This window comes from Erinaceus europaeus, chromosome 6 (genome assembly GCF_950295315.1).
Source record: "Erinaceus europaeus chromosome 6, mEriEur2.1, whole genome shotgun sequence".
Taxonomy (NCBI): Eukaryota; Metazoa; Chordata; class Mammalia; order Eulipotyphla; family Erinaceidae; genus Erinaceus; species Erinaceus europaeus.
The window spans coordinates 63,487,137-63,506,633 of NC_080167.1; the positions used below are offsets into that span (position 1 = coordinate 63,487,137).

General features: G+C 42.7%; 1 protein-coding gene across 6 annotated transcripts in view; it reads right to left on the reverse strand.

The window, feature by feature from the left end:
* MPP7 (MAGUK p55 scaffold protein 7) overlaps nucleotides 1-19,497 on the reverse strand; it is a 166,724-nt gene that overhangs the window by 54,462 nt on the left and 92,765 nt on the right. For all 6 annotated transcript variants that reach the window (XM_060192359.1, XM_060192363.1, XM_060192358.1 and 3 more), the window contains 5 exons: nucleotides 15,275-15,352; nucleotides 12,778-12,858; nucleotides 6,484-6,615; nucleotides 1,300-1,381; nucleotides 724-809 (listed from right to left, as the gene is read on the reverse strand). In XM_060192359.1, the coding sequence (XP_060048342.1) occupies nucleotides 724-809; nucleotides 1,300-1,381; nucleotides 6,484-6,615; nucleotides 12,778-12,858; nucleotides 15,275-15,352 (459 nt within the window). The remainder of the gene's footprint in view (nucleotides 1-723; nucleotides 810-1,299; nucleotides 1,382-6,483; nucleotides 6,616-12,777; nucleotides 12,859-15,274; nucleotides 15,353-19,497) is intronic.

Sequence of the window (19,497 nt, forward strand, 5' to 3'; positions counted from 1 at the left end):
GACAAGTAAGATTAAGTGACGAGTACAGGTGACGGTGAGTGTTCAGAATTACATTGAAGTATTAGCATCCATGGTTTATGAGAGAAAATATCAACCCTACCATGTGTGGTTACAAACATGTGATTCCCGTCATCTGGAAGGTTCATCAAAAAGCAACAATCAAGAAAACTGATCTGTAGCGAGCAAGTGAGCCATCACGCAACACACTGAATAGCATGGAAGATTTCCTCTCTAGTTCAGCCTGAGTCTTTGACTTGGGTTGGACAACGGTGAGTCCACTATTCTCTTGTCATCCTCTTTCTCTCTCTCTCTCTCTCTCTCTCACTCTCTCTTAACATTTATTATATCCCCACCATTTCTGCTTTTCAGAATCAGCTCAGCTAAGTAGCTAAGTCAAGAGAAGAAGGATCAGTGTTCTTTCATCAATACAGTAGATGCCTACCGTACCTGGTCAAGCAGGTCCTATAATAAGCTCTTTGCTTATATTACCTATTTTAATACTCACAACATTCCAGTGATATATTTATTTCTTAATCTCAATCTACTAGTGAAAATGCTAGGTCAAGGAAAAGCAGAATTTTCCGACAATAGACAGGGAGCAAGTAAGGGCGTTGGGATTTGAACCTGGGACTTCTAGAACCAAATCCTGTATTCAGACCCAGATCTGAAATACACTGACTCAATTTCACATGTCCTGCTATCAGAAATAAGATTTCAGCTTACCAAAATCTGTATTACTTCCTCAGGCCTTTTATCCTCCACTGGTATTCCATTCACTTCCCTAAGCTCATCACCGACATGGATAAGACCTGAGAAGCAGCAGCAATGTTTGTGCGTTAGAAATGGGGTCTGCAAGAGAGACCATCGTTTGTAACAGTGCCGTACTAGCGTCCTCGCTGAGGGTGGGGAAGGAAATCTTCACCTGCCTCAGTGAGATTCCACCTCAACAGACCAAGAATTTCTATTGCATTGTAGTCCAGAGCCTCCGACATAATGAAGCTGGCAAACAAATAACAGGAGCATCATGGCTATCATCAACTACTCAGCCATCTTTTCTATCGATTATATCTAATTCTTTTAGCGATTCCTTTCAAACCAGAGGCACGGCAACATCTCTCGGTATAATCCTGGAAACTCATGTAGTCCAAGGCAGTGGGGTGAGATCTATTTCATTCTTTATGTAAGCGGTGCTTACTTTTCAAAGCAAAAAGTAATCTCACTTGATTATCCTTGTAAGTGCCCATTACAAATGTTCCACAGCAAGTGCAACAAGACTTGTCTTCAGCAGTACAGGCTTACCACTTCTGTCGGCGGCTCCTCCTCTCATGATTCGAGCTACAGTGATGGCTCCGGTCTGCTCATCCCTCTTAATGGTGGCTCCCTTTAAGACAAAGTGCGTATTTATAGATGAGTGTGCACAGTGAGGAGTAAGGGAGGAAGCAGAAATAAAGACATGAATCCAGGGAGTCGGGCGGTAGCGCAGCGGGTTAAACGCACGTGGCGCAAAGAGCAAGGACCCAGCGTAAGGATCCCGGTTCAAGCCCCAGGCTCCCCACCTGCAGGGGAATCGCTTCACAGTGAAGCAGGTCTGCAGGTGTCTATCTTTCTCTCCCCCTCTCTGTCTTCCCCTCCTCTCTCCATTTCTCTCTGTCCTATCCAACAACGACGACATCAACAACCATAACTACAACAACAATGAAAACAACAAGGGAAAATAAATTAATTAATTAATTTAAATTAAAAAAGACATGAATCCAAAAGAAGTGAATACCACTACTACACACAAGACCTTAATGGAATGAGGCAGGACCTTAAGAGGGACTTGTTAAAAGGTACAGAATATCGTATTACATCTACACCTTACATTTTCAAACACTCCCCCCCCACACACACACGGGTTACTCTGGGGCTTGGTACCTATATGATGAATCTACTGCTCCTGGTGAACAGTTTTTCCTCTCTGATAGAGACACAGAGAGAAAGGTAAAAGGAGAGAACTAGAGATAGAGAGATAAGAGAAAGAGAGCTATAGCATTGCTTCACCACTCATGAAGCTTCCCCTGTAGGTGGGACTGGAGGGACTGAACATGGGTCCTTTCAGAACAGTGAGATTTTTGACATCTGTAACCTCTTTGTCTCTATGAAAAGGGCAAATGTCTTGATTATTTTGAACAGAGACAGAGAGACATTGAGAGGGGAGGAGAGATGGGGAAAGAGAGACAACTGCAACATTGCTTCACCATTTGTAAAGCTTCCCCTCCCCGCTGCAGGTGGGGACCAGGGGCTTGAACCCAGGTTCTTGCACTTGGTAACATGTTATCTCAACCAGGTGCACAATCACCTGGCCCCAAAGGTGCAAATTTTATCTTTGTTACACACTGCAAATGATGTATAGCATTTTAAAGCCTTTCTTCATCTCATTTGACCTCTATGGTGCCCCGTGAAGAAGATAAACTATATAAAGATGTCTATGTGAACAGATTGAATATGTGAATTTAAGAAGTACAACCCAGATCCTCTGCCTGTTGAGTGAGCATTCCAGTTTCGCTATAGTAACAAAAGAAATTAATGATAATAATAAAGGGGGAAAAAAAACCTCCAGAATGAGTTCTAGTTCTTACCTAAGGCTAAGATAAACCAATGGAAGATAGATCTGTTGCTTCAAGGTTTTTACACACTAGGATTGTACCAAGTACAAACAGAACTAACATGTTGGCACAGGCTTAGGAAACAATTTTCAATTGAGTCCAGTAATTCATTTATGAATGTTCAGAAGCAAGTTAACCAAGTACTGTCTGTATCAACTACAGGCACGGATGGTTGTTCTGAATGCTTTCCTTTCCAAGAACCTAGCCTGGCTTTAGAAAAGACCCCCCACTCCCACCCCCTGCCCCGTATTGAATCCAGCAGCTAAAAAGAGCCCAGAAGAAGGGGGGAAGGCAGATGCTTCCATAACTGGATAGTCACAAGCAAAAGAATGAAACTGGACCCCTGTCTTACATCATAACCTCAAATTAATTCAAAATGGTTGAGGGTTTGAATGTACCTCTGGAAACCATAAACTCCTTGAAGAAAATTTAAGTGGTAAGACCCTTGCCATCAGCCTTGGTGAAAGCTTTTTATATTTGGCAACAAAAGCAAAAACAAACAAGTGAGGCAACATTAAACTGGAAAGTTCCAAGGCAGTTAAGGCAACAATGCCATGGAAAGGCAACTTTAGGAAATGGGGGGAAATATTTGAAAGTGGCAGCTGGTCAGAGGTTAACAGTTAAACTGTATTTAAAAAGTCACACAAGGCAACAGCAAAAACCACCACCACAACAACAAAAATATAACTAAAACAGAGGTTCTCATTTTTTCCAGAGAAGACACATAGGTAGTTAGTAGCTACATGTACATGAAGAGACGCATAAATCAGGACAAAGGAAACAGACATGTTGACCTTCAAGGATGCACATCTGAAACTGCTGTAATGTTAGAAAGCAAAGTCGCTTCAATCATCCAGGAACAGAGGAAGGAGGCTTGGATTCAACTGGAAGGAGGAGACAGAGGTGAGGACAAGTGGTCTGGATATGTCACTGGTAGGGCGAAAAGAGTTGCCCGGGAATTAGAACTGGATATGAATAAAAGAAAGCGCAGGGTCACAAGGCGATGGTCTCTGTCGAGCAACAAAAGGGTGGGATTATCTTCTACTGAAGGGGGGAGGGGTACTGGAAGGAGACCAGGTGGGGCAAAAATCAGCTTCCTTTTGGACAAATGAAGACACTGATGATTGTTGGGCATCAAAACAGAAACACCAAGTGGTCAGATGGAGAAGAAATAGCACTGGGTCTAATACACAAAGCCACGTCTTTCAAGAGCACTGAGCAGCTAGGCCCTGCCTTACTGAGTCCAATGGCTTTTCATTCTCAGTGGTTGGCCAGCCGCTCAGCATCCACTCCACAGAACTTTGTCTCAGGCTGACTTCTCTCATCTTGCTCATTTCTGAGTCTTACGACCTGGACTCATTTGCCGTTAAGAGGCCTCACATTATTTTTTTTTATTTTTCATTATGTTTATTTATTGGATAGAGACAGCTAGAAATCGAGAGGGAAGAGGGAGACAGGGAGGGAGAGAGACAGAGAGACACCTGCAACACTGCTTCACCACTCATGAAGCTTTCCCCCTGTAGCTGGGGACCAGGGGCTTGAACCTGAGTCTTTACTCAGTGTAACATGTGTGCTCAACTAAGTGCACCCCTACCTAGCCCAGAGGCCTTACATGCTTTTTTAAAAAAATATTTATTTATTCCCTTTTTGTTGCCCTTGCTGTTTTTATTGTTGTAGTTATTATTGTTATTGATGTCATCATTGTTGGATGGGACAGAGAGAAATGGAGAGAGGAGGGGAAGACAGAGAGGAGGAGATAAAGACAGACACCTGCAGACCTGCTTTACCACCTGTGAAGTGACTCCCCACCGGGATCCTTAAGCCGGTCCTTGTGTTTTGTGCCACGTGCGCTTAACCCGCTGTGCTAGCACCCGACTCCCCAGAGGCCTTACATTCTTAACACCTGACTGAGTGCATACATTACTGTGCACAAGGGCCCAGGTTCAAGACCACAGTCCCCACCTGAAGGAAGGAAGTTTCATGAGTGAAACAGTACTGAAGGTCTCTCTAAATAGACAGACAGACAGATATACACAAATACACACACACACACACACACACACACACACACACACCCCACCCCTTCCCTCTCAATTTCTTCCTATCAAAAATAAATAAATAAAACTTTTAAGAATCATAAGGAAATTTGTCCTTCTTCTACCTAAGTATTTCCCTCTGTTCTTGCTAGAGGAATCCACAGTATATTTAGCCCCTGAACCCACTCCACTGCCTCCCCAGCCTCCTCCACTTCTGAGGCTGTCTTCTCCCTTGTCTTATTTAGCCTGCCTGGCCCTTTCAGGTCTGACACATGTAGTTCCTGCCATCATCCTTCCTCAGACACTCATTTTAAATACACTATAGTACCAGGCAAGGAGGCTGCTTAGTGGGTAGAGAACGTGGCTTAAATCCAAGAGGCCTTGGTTCGATTTCTTAGCACTGCACATGCGAGAGTGGAGAAAGGTTCTGTTCTCTCTGTATATGCCCATAAAATACAAATTTTAAAACTACAAAAAAAAAAAAAAAAGAGTATACTGCATTAAATAAATGACACTAAAAGAGGCCTAACAAAAGAAGACACGAAAGCTAAAATTGGGATCATGAGTCTATCTATAATCAGGGTGTCAGCAGAGCCACGTGCCTTCGGGAGGTTCTGGGAGGGAAGCTGGTCTTTGCCTTTTCTGATTTCTAGCAGTTTCCAGCATCAGCATCAGGGCCTGGCTTAGGACTAAAATACTTCAAGCTGTTTCCACCATCACTTCTCCTTCTGTGACTCTAACCATCATGCACTCCTCTCTTACTTTAAACAGAACCACAGTGATTAAACTGGGCCCAGTGGACAGTCCAGGACCCAGGTATAAGCCCCTGGTCACCACGTGCAGGGGGAAAGCTTTGTGAGTGGTGAAGCAGAGCTGTAGGTATTTCTCTGTCTCTCTCCCTCTCTACTTCTTCTCCCTCTCAATTTCTCTCTGTGTCTGTCCAATAATAAAATAAAAATATTTTTTTTAAAAAAATGAAGCTGTGGGGAGTCAGGCGGTAGTACAGTGGGTTAAGTGCAGGTGGTGCAAAGCACAAGGACCAAGTAAGGATCCCAGTTCGAGCCCCCGGCTCCCCACCTGCAAGGGAGTCACGTCAGACAGTGAAGCAGGTCTGCAGGTGTCTTTCTCTCCCCCTCTCTGTCTTCCCCTCCTCTCTCCATTTCTCTCTGTCCTATCCAACAACAATGACTTCAATAACAACAGTAATAATAACTACAACAATAAAACAACAAGGGCAACAAAAGGGAATAAATAATTTTTTTTTAAAAAAAATGAAGCTGTGGGTGATTACAAGGTAATGAGATCCTCCACTCATCATGAAAAGTCCCTCTTGGCAGGGAGATAGAGATATGGCATCAGTGCAAGGAGGGCATTATTCTGTCTGCCAGGCATAACATGGCGACATGATTCAGCATGGTTTCGCTTCTGGTGCTAAAATGAACGGTTACATCGACGTTCTGAAATACCAAGCACTTGACTGATCTGAAAGCCACAGCAATTGCGTCTGGCTGCCGTATTTAATCTCCGACCAGCTGTCACTGGTGCGCGCCATCCTTTTCTTTTAGAGATTTCTATAGGTTTCGTTTTGTAAAGTTATCATTTTTAGCCAACAGAAACATTCATTTCATTTCTCTAAACCTGCCTATTCTTTAGGCATCACAATAGAACGTTCCATCTATTTTGAAGCTTGAGAACACAGAGGAAGTATAGTTTAGAAAATGAATAACTTTCGACCATCATACTTGCCTTGATCACGATGTCTACTCATATCTGAGTTCAAAATACAGACCCAGACTTACCAGCGGTTCTTTGTTTTTGACCAGGCGGATGATTTTTACTGAGTCTTCCTCATCATCAATGTCATCAGGCATGGGAGGCAACACAGGGTCGTAGTTCTTCTGAGCCACAGTATCATGTACAGAGAGCAAAGCCTAAAAGGAAATCGAAGGGTGGTAAAGTGATTATTGTATACAAAACTGCAAAGCAGTAAAAGAATGTTAAAAAACACAATGGTGACCAAATTCCGTTTAAACAGGGGGTACTCTTGAAAGAGGCCTTTTGGATGGGGGGTGGGGGTTGGGGGAGATAGCATAATGGTTATGCAAACAGAGTCTCATGCCTGAAGTTCTAAGGTCTCTTGGTTCACTCCTTCTCCCATCCCCCACCATAAGCCAGAGCTGGGCAGTGTTCTGGTGGAAGGGGAGAAGGGAAGGGGAGGGGAGGGGAGGGGAGGGGAGGGGAGGGGAGGGGAGGGGAGGGGAGGGGAGGGGAGGGGAGGGGAGGGGAGGGGAGGGGAGGGACGGGAAGGAGGGAGGGGGCCATGAAGAACAAGACAGGACAGCTCTGCCCAGCCTCCACCCAGACCCAATGCCATTAATATCCAACAGGAATCAGCAGCAAACGACCTCTAAGCTGAAAATTCTCTGGTTCATCCTTAGCAAGTGGTAATGAATATGTGAAGGGCTGATATGTATGTTTGAAAGATTTGTTTTCTTCATTGTATGAGATGGAGAACAGAGATGCAGAAATCAGAGCAGCACTCTGGCATATGTGGTACTGGGGGTGGAACTTAGGACCTCATGCATGGAAGTCCAGAGCTCAACCCTGTGCAACCTCCCAGGCCACAAGAAGCGGGGAGGTGGTACCTCTGAAAGGAACGGGGAATATTTGAGGTAATCTATCGCCAATGAGCCGGTCTTACAACATTAGAGAAAATGTTTCTTTCCTACTCTTAGCACAAATCATAAACAGAACTGCTTCACACCCTCATTCTTTTGTTTTCTCGCATTTCCATTATATCTGTGTAACGGTTGAGCAATGAGGGTATAAAATGATTTCTGATCACAAGAAGCCACTGAAACCTTGCTGAGCGGGTGGCAGACTTTCAACTAACTTCTTCCCTGATCAATAACCTACAGACTACTCAAGCCGGAAGCCTGGGAATCATCTTTGAAATCTCTCCAATCACTACTATGCTGACTCCACTTTCCAAATAAACTCAATAACGTGTTTACTTCACACTAGTCTAGATAAGAGTTTTTACAGCTTTGATTCACAAATGTTTTTGGCTAGTGGCATCTTTATGATGCCTAGACACCTAAGACGAGTCTTGTGTTCCATTTTCCTGTTGTAATCATGGCAACTTTGTTCTCCAATATACAGCTGCTCTCAAAAGGCAACACCTAGATGAAAACTGCATTTCCATGTGCTGTGACCACCAATCACAACTGATGGGTTTACCTGTTGCTCGGAAGAATCTGCAGGAAATTGAACAGTAGACCCTGTAACTCATCAGGCCCACAAGCTCTCACTGCCTTGGACCCCCTGGAGTTAATTCTGTGTTCTAAGTTACCTGTCAGGTCCACAGAATTGTGCCCAGCTCACGGGGACGTGAAACACTGATTTATTTCTCCGGGAGATGAACAGTTCCCCCCTCGCATGCTTTAATGAAGCCCCATCCATCCTGCATGCCCAGGCAATGAGTAATTTCTGGTAAGCGAATGTTTTGGAAAGCTGAGCTATTACAAAGCTTTTTGTTTTACTGCCTTTTAAAACCCAACCAAGTAGTCCCTGATCTCCTAAATTATAATGTTGTGTCCTAGAGATGATGTCACTTCAGTTTTATCAGAAGTGAGTCAGAATGATGACTCACAGAGATCTGTTTGCCTAAGTGCAGTTCTTACTCATTAGAGACTCTCCTGGCTTCCACTAGAGACAAAGTCTCTGTAGGCTGTAACATCTCTCCACTACTGTCCCTCACACCAGCAACATTACTACTCTGCTATTCCTTCTGCTATTGCAAGAAATTTTCATGATCTATGGAGACCTTTTGCAATGCACTATAACCTCCCTTTGTCCACCGCTTGGTTTTCTTATATAATTTGCATTCCCCCCGCCCCAGACTTAAGATTTAGACAGTGAGGTGTGGTTTCCTTTAACATTTCTCATTTTTCCTGTACTACAGATTTGGATAATGAGGACAACTTTTCTAGACATTACTGAATGATAAGAATAACTGTTTTTGGTTTTTGGCAACTGATGGACTGGCTCAAAGATCTTAAGAAGTGATGTGACCTTTCTAACTTCAGTTTTCATAAAAGACTACAGTTACAGAATGACAAGTCATTGCCTACCTGTTAGAGACTTGAGGGCAACAAGTTATAGTAGGAAAATCTTGGCATATAGTATTGTGATTACTAGCAAAGTTAAAAGAAAACTATGCAGCGGGGCTGGGCAGTGGTGCACTGCTCACATGGCACAAAGTGTAAGGACCTGTGCAGGGATCCCGGTTCGAGCCCCCGGCTCCCCACCTGCAGGGGAGTCGCTTCACAAGCAGAGAAGCAGGTCTGCAGGTGTCTGTCTTTCTCCCTCTCTACCATCCACTACCCTCTCAATTTTTTCTTTGTACTATCCAACAGCAGCAGCAAGAACAACAAAAAATGGGAGGAAAAAAGTGTCACCAGGAGCAGTGGATTCGTTATGATAGCACTGAGCCCCAGCAATAACCCTGAAGGCAAAAAATAAATAAATAAATAAAAATTGACTGAAGAAAGAAAAGAAGTAAAAGTAGTGCATTCTACTGTTTCTACTTCTAAGAGAAAAAGTCTGTGTAGTATTTTTGTCTATAAAAATGGATGAAAGTAATACAGTCCAATAGAGTAACTATACCTAAAGGCATATGAATACATAATTCAGCAAAGAAAAAAGTCATTGAATATATGAAACAATGTTTATCTTAACTATTAAAAGCAAATGGGACCAAAGCTTCTGTTTTCTAGTATAAGCAGCTACAGTAGTTTACATTAAAAAAATTTTTTTTGCCTCCAGGCTAAAACCCACTGTTCCTGTGGCTATTTTTTTAATTAATTAATTAATTAATTTATTGGATAAGACAGAGAGAAACTGAGAGGGGAAGGAAAGACAGAGAGGGAGAGAGACAGAGAGAGACAGCTGCAGACCTGCTCCACCATTTGTGAAGCAACCTCCCTGCAGGTGGGGACCTGGGAGCTCAAACCCAGATTCTTGAACAGGTCCTTGTGCTTCACACTATGTGCTCTTAACCTGGTGTGCCACTGTCTGGCCCCATCAAAATAGTTATTATTTTTAAAAAGTCTATGTCACTCTGTAAAGCCTAAATAAAGCTAAGTAATTAACACTAAAAAACAAATACCCTGTATAAAGAATCTTTCTAATTTCATCTATGAGTTAAAAAAAAATTGTGTGTATTTATCTATTCATCTGTCCTTGAGATTTTAAACCTTTTCTGTCCCATGATTTCAGGCTTTTCTTTTCCACTTTACACTATTTGGCATTTGTTCTAGAAGGGATTTTTTTTCTCCCCTAAATGATTAAGCAGCATCCCAACACCATGTACTGAAATTATACCCATGGCAATGGCACTGCGGATAAAGCACTGGACTCTCAAGCACATGGTACTAAGTTCGAGCTCAGGCATCACAAGTGCCAGAGGGACGCTCTAGTTCCCTACCCTTGACTATTAAAAAAAAAAAAAAAATTAAAGAGATTTTACCCAGCCTATACAATTCCAACTTTCTTCCATCCATCCCTGATTTTCTTATTTCTTTTTTTAAAATTTTTAATATATTTTTATTAATTTTCCCTTTTGTTGCCCTTGTTTTTTCATTGTTGTTATAGTTATTACCGTTGTTATTATTGATGTTGTCGTTGCTGGATAGGACAGAGAGAAATGGAGAGAGGAGGGGAAGGCAACCGCAGACCTGCTTCACCGCCTGTGAAGCGACTCCCCTGCAGGTGGGGAGCTGGGGGCTGGAACTGGGATCCTTATGCCACTGGTCTTTGGGCTTTGCGCCACGTGCGCTTAACCCACTGCGCTACCGCCCGACTCCCTTCCTTCTTATTTCTACAGACTCCTCCTCCACCTGGTATTCCACCTGGTAGTCCATCCTTCCCAGGCTACCGGCGCTCCTCCACTCAAAGAAATGGCCAGAACAACTCTCAGAGGGATGATGAGGTCACGTGCCTGGTCAAATCTTCAATGGTCTGCCATGCTCTTGGCATCAAACGCAAAGTCTTAAATATGCTCACAACCAGGGTATTGATGTATTTTTAACGTTTAAACAGGAAAACAATTAAAATTGAAAGGGAGCTGGTGAAATAGCTCGCTTGGAATAATCTGCTGCTTTGCTACGTGCACAAACCAGGCTCAAGCCCAGCTTCTGCACATTTAAGGAAGCTTTGGTACAATGGTCACTTTCACTCTGCCAATAAATAAATAAATAAAGCTACAGTTAATAATGCCAAAACTACAAGCACAAGCCAGACCACCCCCAGGGAACTAAGACATAGCTCCCCTCACCCCCATACATACACACCCCCAGAAATCTAGGTCTAGCTTTAAGTTCTTTATTTTTAATTTTTCATTATCTTTTATTTATTGGACAGTAACAGCCAGAAATTGAGTGGGAATTGGGGTGATAGAGAAGGAGAGAGACAGAGAGACACCTGCAACACTGCTTCACCACTAGCAAAGCTTTCCCCGTGCAGGTGGGGCCCGGGGGTTTGAACCCAAGTCCTTGTGCATTGTAGCATATACTCTCAATCAGGTGTGCCAACATCCAGCCCCTAGACAGAAGTTCTTGCTTCTTCCATTTTTTTTAATTGGCGCCAGGATTATTGCTGGGATTCTGTGCCTGCACGGCAAATCCACTGCTCTCACAGCCAATTTTTTTTTTTTTTCTGTTTTATTTGACAGGACAGAAAGAAATTAAGAGGGGAGGGAGAAGTAGAGAGAAGAAGAAGACAGATGCCGGCAGACCTGCTTTATCACACATGAAGTGTCCGCCCTGCAGGTGGGGAGCAGGGGCTCAAACCTGAGTCCTTGTGCATGGGAAGAAGTGTGTGCTCAACCTAAAACACTTTAGTTCTTATATCCCATCCCCAATTCATCCCAAACCACGCTGTTGTTCATCAGAGACTTTTTGTTTTTTGCCTCCAGGGTTATTGCTGGGGCTCTGTGTCTGCACTACAAATCCACTGCTCCTGGAAGCTATTTTTTTTTTTACCCTTTTGTTGCCCTTGCTGTTTAAGGTTGTTGCACTTATTGTTGTTATTGGCGTCGTTGTTGTTGGATAGGACAGAGAGAAATCGAGAGATGAGGGGAAGACAGAGAAGGGGAGAGATAGACACCTGCAGACCTGCTTCACCGCCTGTGAAGCGACTCCCCTGCAGGTGGGGAGCCCAGGATTTGAACCAGGATTCTTACGCTGGTCCTTGCACTTCGCGCCATGTGCACTTAACCCATTGTGCTACCGCCCTACCCCTGAAAGAGATTTTTCAGGGAAGATGGAAACTAGTATTCTGATCTAACTGGGAATTTTCACATAAAAGTCTATATATGATTAAGAAAAATTATAAGATAGCTGACCACTTAAATTCCAGGAATCACAGGCTATTTTGATCACAGAGCAATATTTTACAGAAATTATAGTAGTGTCATGTCCAAAATACAGCAGTGACAGTATTTAGTACACTAATGACCTTTGGATTAATAGCAAGAAAATTTTGAACACTTTCTGTTGACTACACTTTGAGAAAAAACAACTGAGAAGCTTGGAAAGTGGCAGGAGAGAATTGAAATCTGCCTGCCAATGTTACATTAGCATTTTATAGACAGAACTGTCCTGCTCTGTGAAATGGTAGAATATACAAAATTACAAACTGAAAGAGGAGGAGATATGGGGGAAGAAAATGTGGCAAGATGAAAGACATTAAAAAGACCCTGTAGAAAAAAATAAAAGCTAAGTTGTCCATCTGGTCAACTAGAATGAATTTAAACGAAAACAGTTCTTTATAATCTGTATCCTTAACTAGATTTTAAAGGGGAAAATGAACCTGAAATTTAAGTTCTGGGCTTCCCAGTTCAAAGATTTTGTAGTTCATCAAAAACATTTTCATCTCAAGCACACTTGTTTTCCCCCACGGAGGGAGTCTAAATACCACGCACTATTTGAAAAGATATTTACTTGAACCTGATGCGCGGAACAAAATTCCCTGAAGGCCTTGGAAAGTAGCCCCTTTGGAAGACATTTATTACAGGCGCAGCATGTCCTCACCTTCACGTTGGGTTTTGACAGCAGTTTCAACAGCTCTCTGACCTCACTGTTCAGCGGCTTATTCTGAAGCTCTTCGGCCAGCTGCAAGAGGGATCACATTGACAGAAGGAGCGATTAGTGAGAGCATCCTGGAGCTGGTGCATGATGGCTAAGAATCTACTTTGCTACTTTACAGTGATTAAAGAACAGTCAGCATGAAAATAAACAGGCTATCAGTCACTACTCTTCTTCTTAGGCCCTGAATAACCTAAATCCCAGCCTGAGCTTTCGGTTGAGTACGACCCAAGGAATCCTATTAGATTACCTTCTGATTTACTGCCACGGGGGCAAATCCCAGCGCTTCACTCAGGGAATGGTCTTCTGCATGCAGACAAAGGACCACTTGTATAAAAAAAACTGCATTAAGTTTTGACACTGTAACATGAAAAAAAAAAAAAAAGAAGCGGAAAGAAAGGGAAGAAAGAGCTCTTGGATGAGGTGGTTAAATACACAGTGTTTCCAAAAAATTCACAGTAGTTTGCTGTTTAGAGCGAGGGTGGAAAGAACTAGAATGTCTCTAATAGAACAAATGGTCTGAAACTTCTATTCTGTTTAGCCACACAGACTACGAAGTCTGGTAAATATAAACCAGGTGTTTCACAAAAAGACTTTTAAAAAGTTGACCACTGCTCGGGTACCCAAAATGCTCACTATTCCTTACTTCAAGGATCAAGAATATACATTTGTTGTTTCTAGGCAAAGAAAAGAATCGAGCTTTGGGTCCGTTTTATGTTCTTCACTCAGTGATCTTTCTGTCAAAATTTCCATTCAATTTTATGCTCTGGGAAAGATTAGTTATTTACCCTAAAAAGCAAGACTCAAAAAGGAAAAAAAAATTAGAAATGTGGAATATTCAGTATAAAATTCAAAATATTTTTTTCACTGAAAAATCTTTCTTAAAACAGCATGATTTTTCCACTGGCCCCTATTGTTTCTACCAGATGATAAATAGCTGTTCTTATATGTGAAAAAGGATGATTCTCTAAAAGAAGGGGAAAATAGAAAATATGCATAAAAGTGGATTTTTTTGTTTTATTAAGGCAGTTTTTCTACCTCCATTATGACAAAAATTTTCAAATTACAAAAAGATGCAAAAGGCATCTTTAATCTCATAATATAGAACAATTATTTTAACTATTAAAAGATATTCTTCTGATGAATTAAAATGTGTTTTGCTACATCTATATAATTTCCCCCACCTTTTTAAAAAAGAAATAGCATTATTATAGTAATATGATCAAATCCTGGTTACCTTGGATTGTAAAAAAAAAAAAAGAAAGAAAAAAAAGTAAAGTAAATATATAAAAAAAATAATTTTCTCCAAGCCCTCAACAGTGAAATGTTTCAAAAAAAAAAAAAAAAACCTTTGATTTTTAAGTCCTTCTCAAACAAACAACTGCAACTATAACAACTGCACTTTTATTCACACTGCCTTCAAATGTTTTGGTTCTATAATGCAGCTTCTTCATAACATATTGTATAATGAAAACCCCTCGTAATCTGCAAATTCCATGGGCAGAAAGAAGGTAAACTGAACAGCAATGGCACACAACTCAGTGATACCTTACCAGGCCTCGGTGTTCTGAATTACAATTTAAAAGAGATCAAAGAAAATCAACTGGTGGGGATGGTCAGTTTTAAAATTACATTCCCGGCCCCCGCTATGTTACACAACTGAATTATGGTCTGTTTTATAAGCACAAAGTCAAAACTTAAGAAGAGTCTCAAAGAAGCTATGGGACAGCACTACAACCAGCCTCTCCACGGTAGACACTTCTTGTCTAGCTGGTGTCCCTTATAGTTTATCCAGGTGTGCTTGCAATTCATCCGAGTCCAAAAACTTAATAGCAAAAAGTGAGCTAGGTTCCCTCCCCCCAAATTTAAAATAAAATTATAGCTAGAGGAAATTAACTACTCCATCAATGCCAACTGGGTCTAAAATTTGTTTTTGAGCTATAGAGGTAATTTGGAAAGGTCTCATACCCATCAATCATGACTAGGCTTTATAATTCATGTTAAAAACTATCCTGTCTCTTTAGGGCTTTTATACGCCCTGTTCCTCCACTAGTACCTGTCATTTTTAGTGCTGTCAGCAGCAGTGCTATCTCATTTGTCTTTATTTCTCCAAAGCATTCCTGTTGTCTGTGACTTTCTCCCAACTTTAACAGCTGGCAGCTTCTCTCTCTTCTGCAGAGTTACAGGGCCTCTGTGATCTTGATTACATAGTTGCCAATGCAGAACACGAGGTTCGTGCAAGACATTCAGAACAGGAAAGGGAAGGGAGAGAGTGGCTTAAGATCTGCATCTGCCCAATGATGACAAGGCTCATGGAAGCACTGGCCACTTTTCTTGTTCTGCATTCCCCCGTGATTGCACCCATCTGCTACCTGTGCTGGGAGGGGAGCCCCACAAACAGGCCTGGGGGATAGTCCCCCTGAGCAAAGAAAGGCACACTTACATCATCAGCTAAGGCCGCCGCACCCTGGACGATGGGCACGGGATTCTGTTTCTCATAATAGTGCAGCTTCTCGTGGATCTGAAAGAAAATTAATTAACTGCATTTCACTCCTAGCAAACCATCAGTGGCATTTAAACAGTTCTAGTCGACCCTGGTGCACTGGAACTTCCTAAATAAAATTATCTATAAACCTATGGGTATTATACTTGTATTTATTCATGGATGATGGCCCAGTACTTTTTATTGAAGGGGTGGGGGGAATACATGTAAAAACTGAACCCTGTTTTTTCCCCTTGTCAAGTAAACATGAGCATTGCACACACAGTCTTTCATTTCTAAAGCCTGTTGCTTCACAATGTTATTTAAAGACTGCTTGTGGTTTATGTGCCTGCAAAACACAGACATGATGAAAAGTGTTAAGTTAGCAGCCATGTTCTTTGAAAGCTTGGTAAATAGCAATCTGTCCTCCACCACCCCCCTCAACCAGCTCCTTTTCCCATACTGTCAAATTCCTCCCATGGTTCAAATTTCTAAGAAGAGATTTCTTACAAATAGAAACACTTCTTATCACAATCTAACTTAAGTTTCCATATTATAAAATTACATCATAATTTTTCAAATAATTTGGTTCATCCCATCATCACTCCAAGAAATTCACAGGAAAGTACATATCTTGATCATTACAAAGCAAACCAAAATGCCTTACAAGACCTAGTATTGTAAGAGATGAGTGATGCTTTGACAAATGCAAGACTTATCAGCATTTAGTTTCAATCTACTTGCGGTCAAATGCAGGTACCCTTAACATTGCCCACTTGAAGACTTACTTGAACCTCTTCTCATTTATAGCCGATGAAATTGCCACACTACATGTGGAAAACAGTTGCACCGAACAATTTATTTTAATAGCTTAACAAGTATCACGCTCTTTAATTATACTGAAAGCTAACCAAACTCAGCTGAAAAATCTGGAAGACAGGTTTATTTTGATGAGGCAGATGCTATTGCTAAGAGAGGATTCGGTTACCTTTTGGACAGACTGGTGCATGAGGGAAAGAATTTTGACACATATGGGATTAAAAGTGACCAGGGAGGTAACAGAGTGACGTTAATTTTATTTACCCAGTTATCAACATATACTATCAGAGAATACTGAGCTGACACCTCATGAAACTCATCTGGCTTTACTGCCACCTCTTAGTGGGCTGACTGCTTCCCTCCAGTCACAAACCAGTGGTTTACCCTTACTAGGCATGCAGCACGCCAAGCCCGCTGGCAACAACTCACGGAAAGTCTGAACTTCACCCACTCAAGTAGGAAGGCCTGGAAGCTTCTTCATAGACGGGGTGCCGGTAGCCAACCCTCTCCCGTCTCCCATCCTCCCGTATCTCCAAACTCAGTGGCCAGTCACCTAACTCAAGTTGGATGTGCTAAGATCGACCCAGTCTGGAAAAGAGAAATTTCCCATGAGTGGTCATCCCACTTCCGGTTATCTTGTCCATCTCCAAAACTCTCTCCCTTTACACTGTCTGAACTGGAAGACGCTTTGAAGAGGGTTAAACCGGGAACGGCTGCTGGCTATGATAACATCACCCCAGAACTCATTCTTAACTTGGGCCCCGCGGCAAAGAAGTGGCTCACTACATTCCTGTCCCACATCTTGGAATCCAAATCTATGCCCAAAATTTGGCGTCGTGCGAAGATAATAGCAGTTTTGAAACCAAAGAAAGACCCAACACTGGCCGCCAGCTATAGACCAATTTCTCTCCTCTCCGTGTGTTACAAACTCCTTGAGAGGCTGCTTCTGTCACGAATTTCTCATCTTACAGAGAAATTCCTATCACCCGCCCAAGCTGGTTTCTGTCCAGGAAGATCTACCTGAGAACAAGTCCTGGCCTTCTCAACTTACATTGAAAATGGATTCCAGAAGAATTTAAAGATGGGTGCTGTCTTTGTTGATCTCACAGCAGCCTATGACACGGTCTGGCACCATGGTCTCCTAGTCAAGATCTCAAGATGCCTGCCTCCATGGGTGGCCAACACTATATCGTTTCTTCTCCAAAACAGAAGATTCCGGGTGCATCTGGGTGACAAGTGTAGCAGATGGAGACTTGTCTCAAGTGGCCTCCCCCAGGGCTCTGTTCTGGCTCCTACGCTATTTAATATTTACATCAATAACCTCCCAGAAACTTCTTCAAGGAAGTTCATCTACGCCGATGACATCTGCTGTGCAACTCAGGCATCCAAGTTCGACATCCTCGAGGAAACACTCACGAAAGACATGTCTCTGATATCTGATTACTGTAAAAAATGGCGACTAATCCCTAGCACTGCAAAAACGGTATCATCTGTTTTCCATCTACACCATGCCTCGGCCTCGCGTGAGCTTAATGTGCAGCTTGGCGATACAAGAATCCGGCATGAAGCCCAGCCAGTCTATCTTGGCGTTACTCTCGATCGCACCCTGTCATTTCACGAACATCTCATAAAAACTGCAGCAAAGGTGGGCGTGAGGAATCACATCATTGCAAGACTGGCCAGCTCCTCATGGGGCGCGAGCGCTTCCACACTACGATCATCATCTCTGGCATTATGCTGTTCCACTGCACAATACTGTGCCCCAGTATGGTTCCGTAGCCCCCATGTCCACTTGGTCGATTCCAAATTATATTCCTCCATGAGGATAATTTCTGGAACCATCCGTTCCACCCCGGTTCCATGGCTGCCAGTTCTTAGCAACATCGCCCCGCCAGATATTCGTTGGGATGCGGCATCATCTAAGTTCATTTCCCACATCTACGCTCAACCGGACCTGCCAATATACACAGATATCTTCGCCCACCCTGTCCAACGCTTGGCATCTTGTCACCCAATCTGGTCCCCTATGCCTACACTGAACTTCTCTGTTCCAGTCTCTTGGAAACAGAGTTGGCAGTCAGCTGAGGTAAAGAACAAACACCTCATCACAGACCCCTGCAAGCATCAACCCGGCTTTGACCTAGCACGTTATGATTGGGCCCTCCTCAATCGCTATCGAACAGGCCATGGCCGGTGAGCCGCTATGTTCCATCGCTGGGGAGCCAGAGACGACCCGAACTGCCCCTGCGGCTCCAGACAGACTATGACCCACATAGTCAACGACTGCCACCTCTCCAGATTCAAAGGAGGTCTCGAAACTTTACGTCAGGCTCAACCTGATGCTGTTGACTGGCTACGGAAGAAGGGCAAACGCTAGAAGAAGAACTAGGCATTTACTCACGCTCCCCGTGTGACTGTACTGTGTACATGGTGGTTATTAGTGCTCTGAGGAATGTCATCTTCAGTTAGTTCAACATTTCCATTCCTTGGCCTTCACAAGAGCACTTACAGGTAGAAGACACTATCACCCTATCTGACAGGCAAACAAAGAAATCTGAGTTTGGTAACTTGCTACAAAGAGTAAATGGCCAAACTGGGATTTGAAACTCAAGACTTGCAGAAAGGTAGAGGAATTCTCAGCTTTTCATCCACTATTAGGGTAACACTAGAGAAACAGCCATTTTGAGCCTAAGTGCCCACAGGCTGTCAAACAGATTAAGAAACATATATACTCAAATATATATACTCTGCTTTTTTTTTTTTTAGTGTGGGAGGAGTGGGGGGTGCAGAACAGAAACAAACCAGAGCACTGCTCAGCTCGGGCTTAAGTAGTGCTTGGACCGCTAAGCCTTAGGCAGGCAAGTCTTTTGCTAAACCAGTATGCTGTCACCCCAGCTACTCTCTAAAAAGGTAAAAACCCTGTCATCTGTGACAACACGGATGGAACTAGAGAGATGGATCTAGTTTCACTCACATGCAGTAGATACAGAAAAAGATGAAATAAAACACTAAGAACTTTCGAACCAGAAAAAAAGAAACAGAAAAAAAAAGAAAATTACTAATTTAAAAATGTCAGCTATGAGGTGGCTAGTAAGTCCCACATACCTACTCCCATCAGGCGCGCTTCTATGCAGTGTGCCTTAACCATCTCGGTTTTCAAGCCCATTGCATAAAATGAAAACAAAACAAACAAAAAAACACTGAACTGTCTGAAAAAGAAGCAAAGCAGTTCTTTTGTGTTTCTCAACACCAACTACCCACCTTGCTTAGCCTAATCGTTCTGAGTGACCAGTCACTCTTATGTGACTGCGTAGAAAATGCTGGGCCTGGCCCAGACATCATTCACAGTGGAAACGAACAGCAGT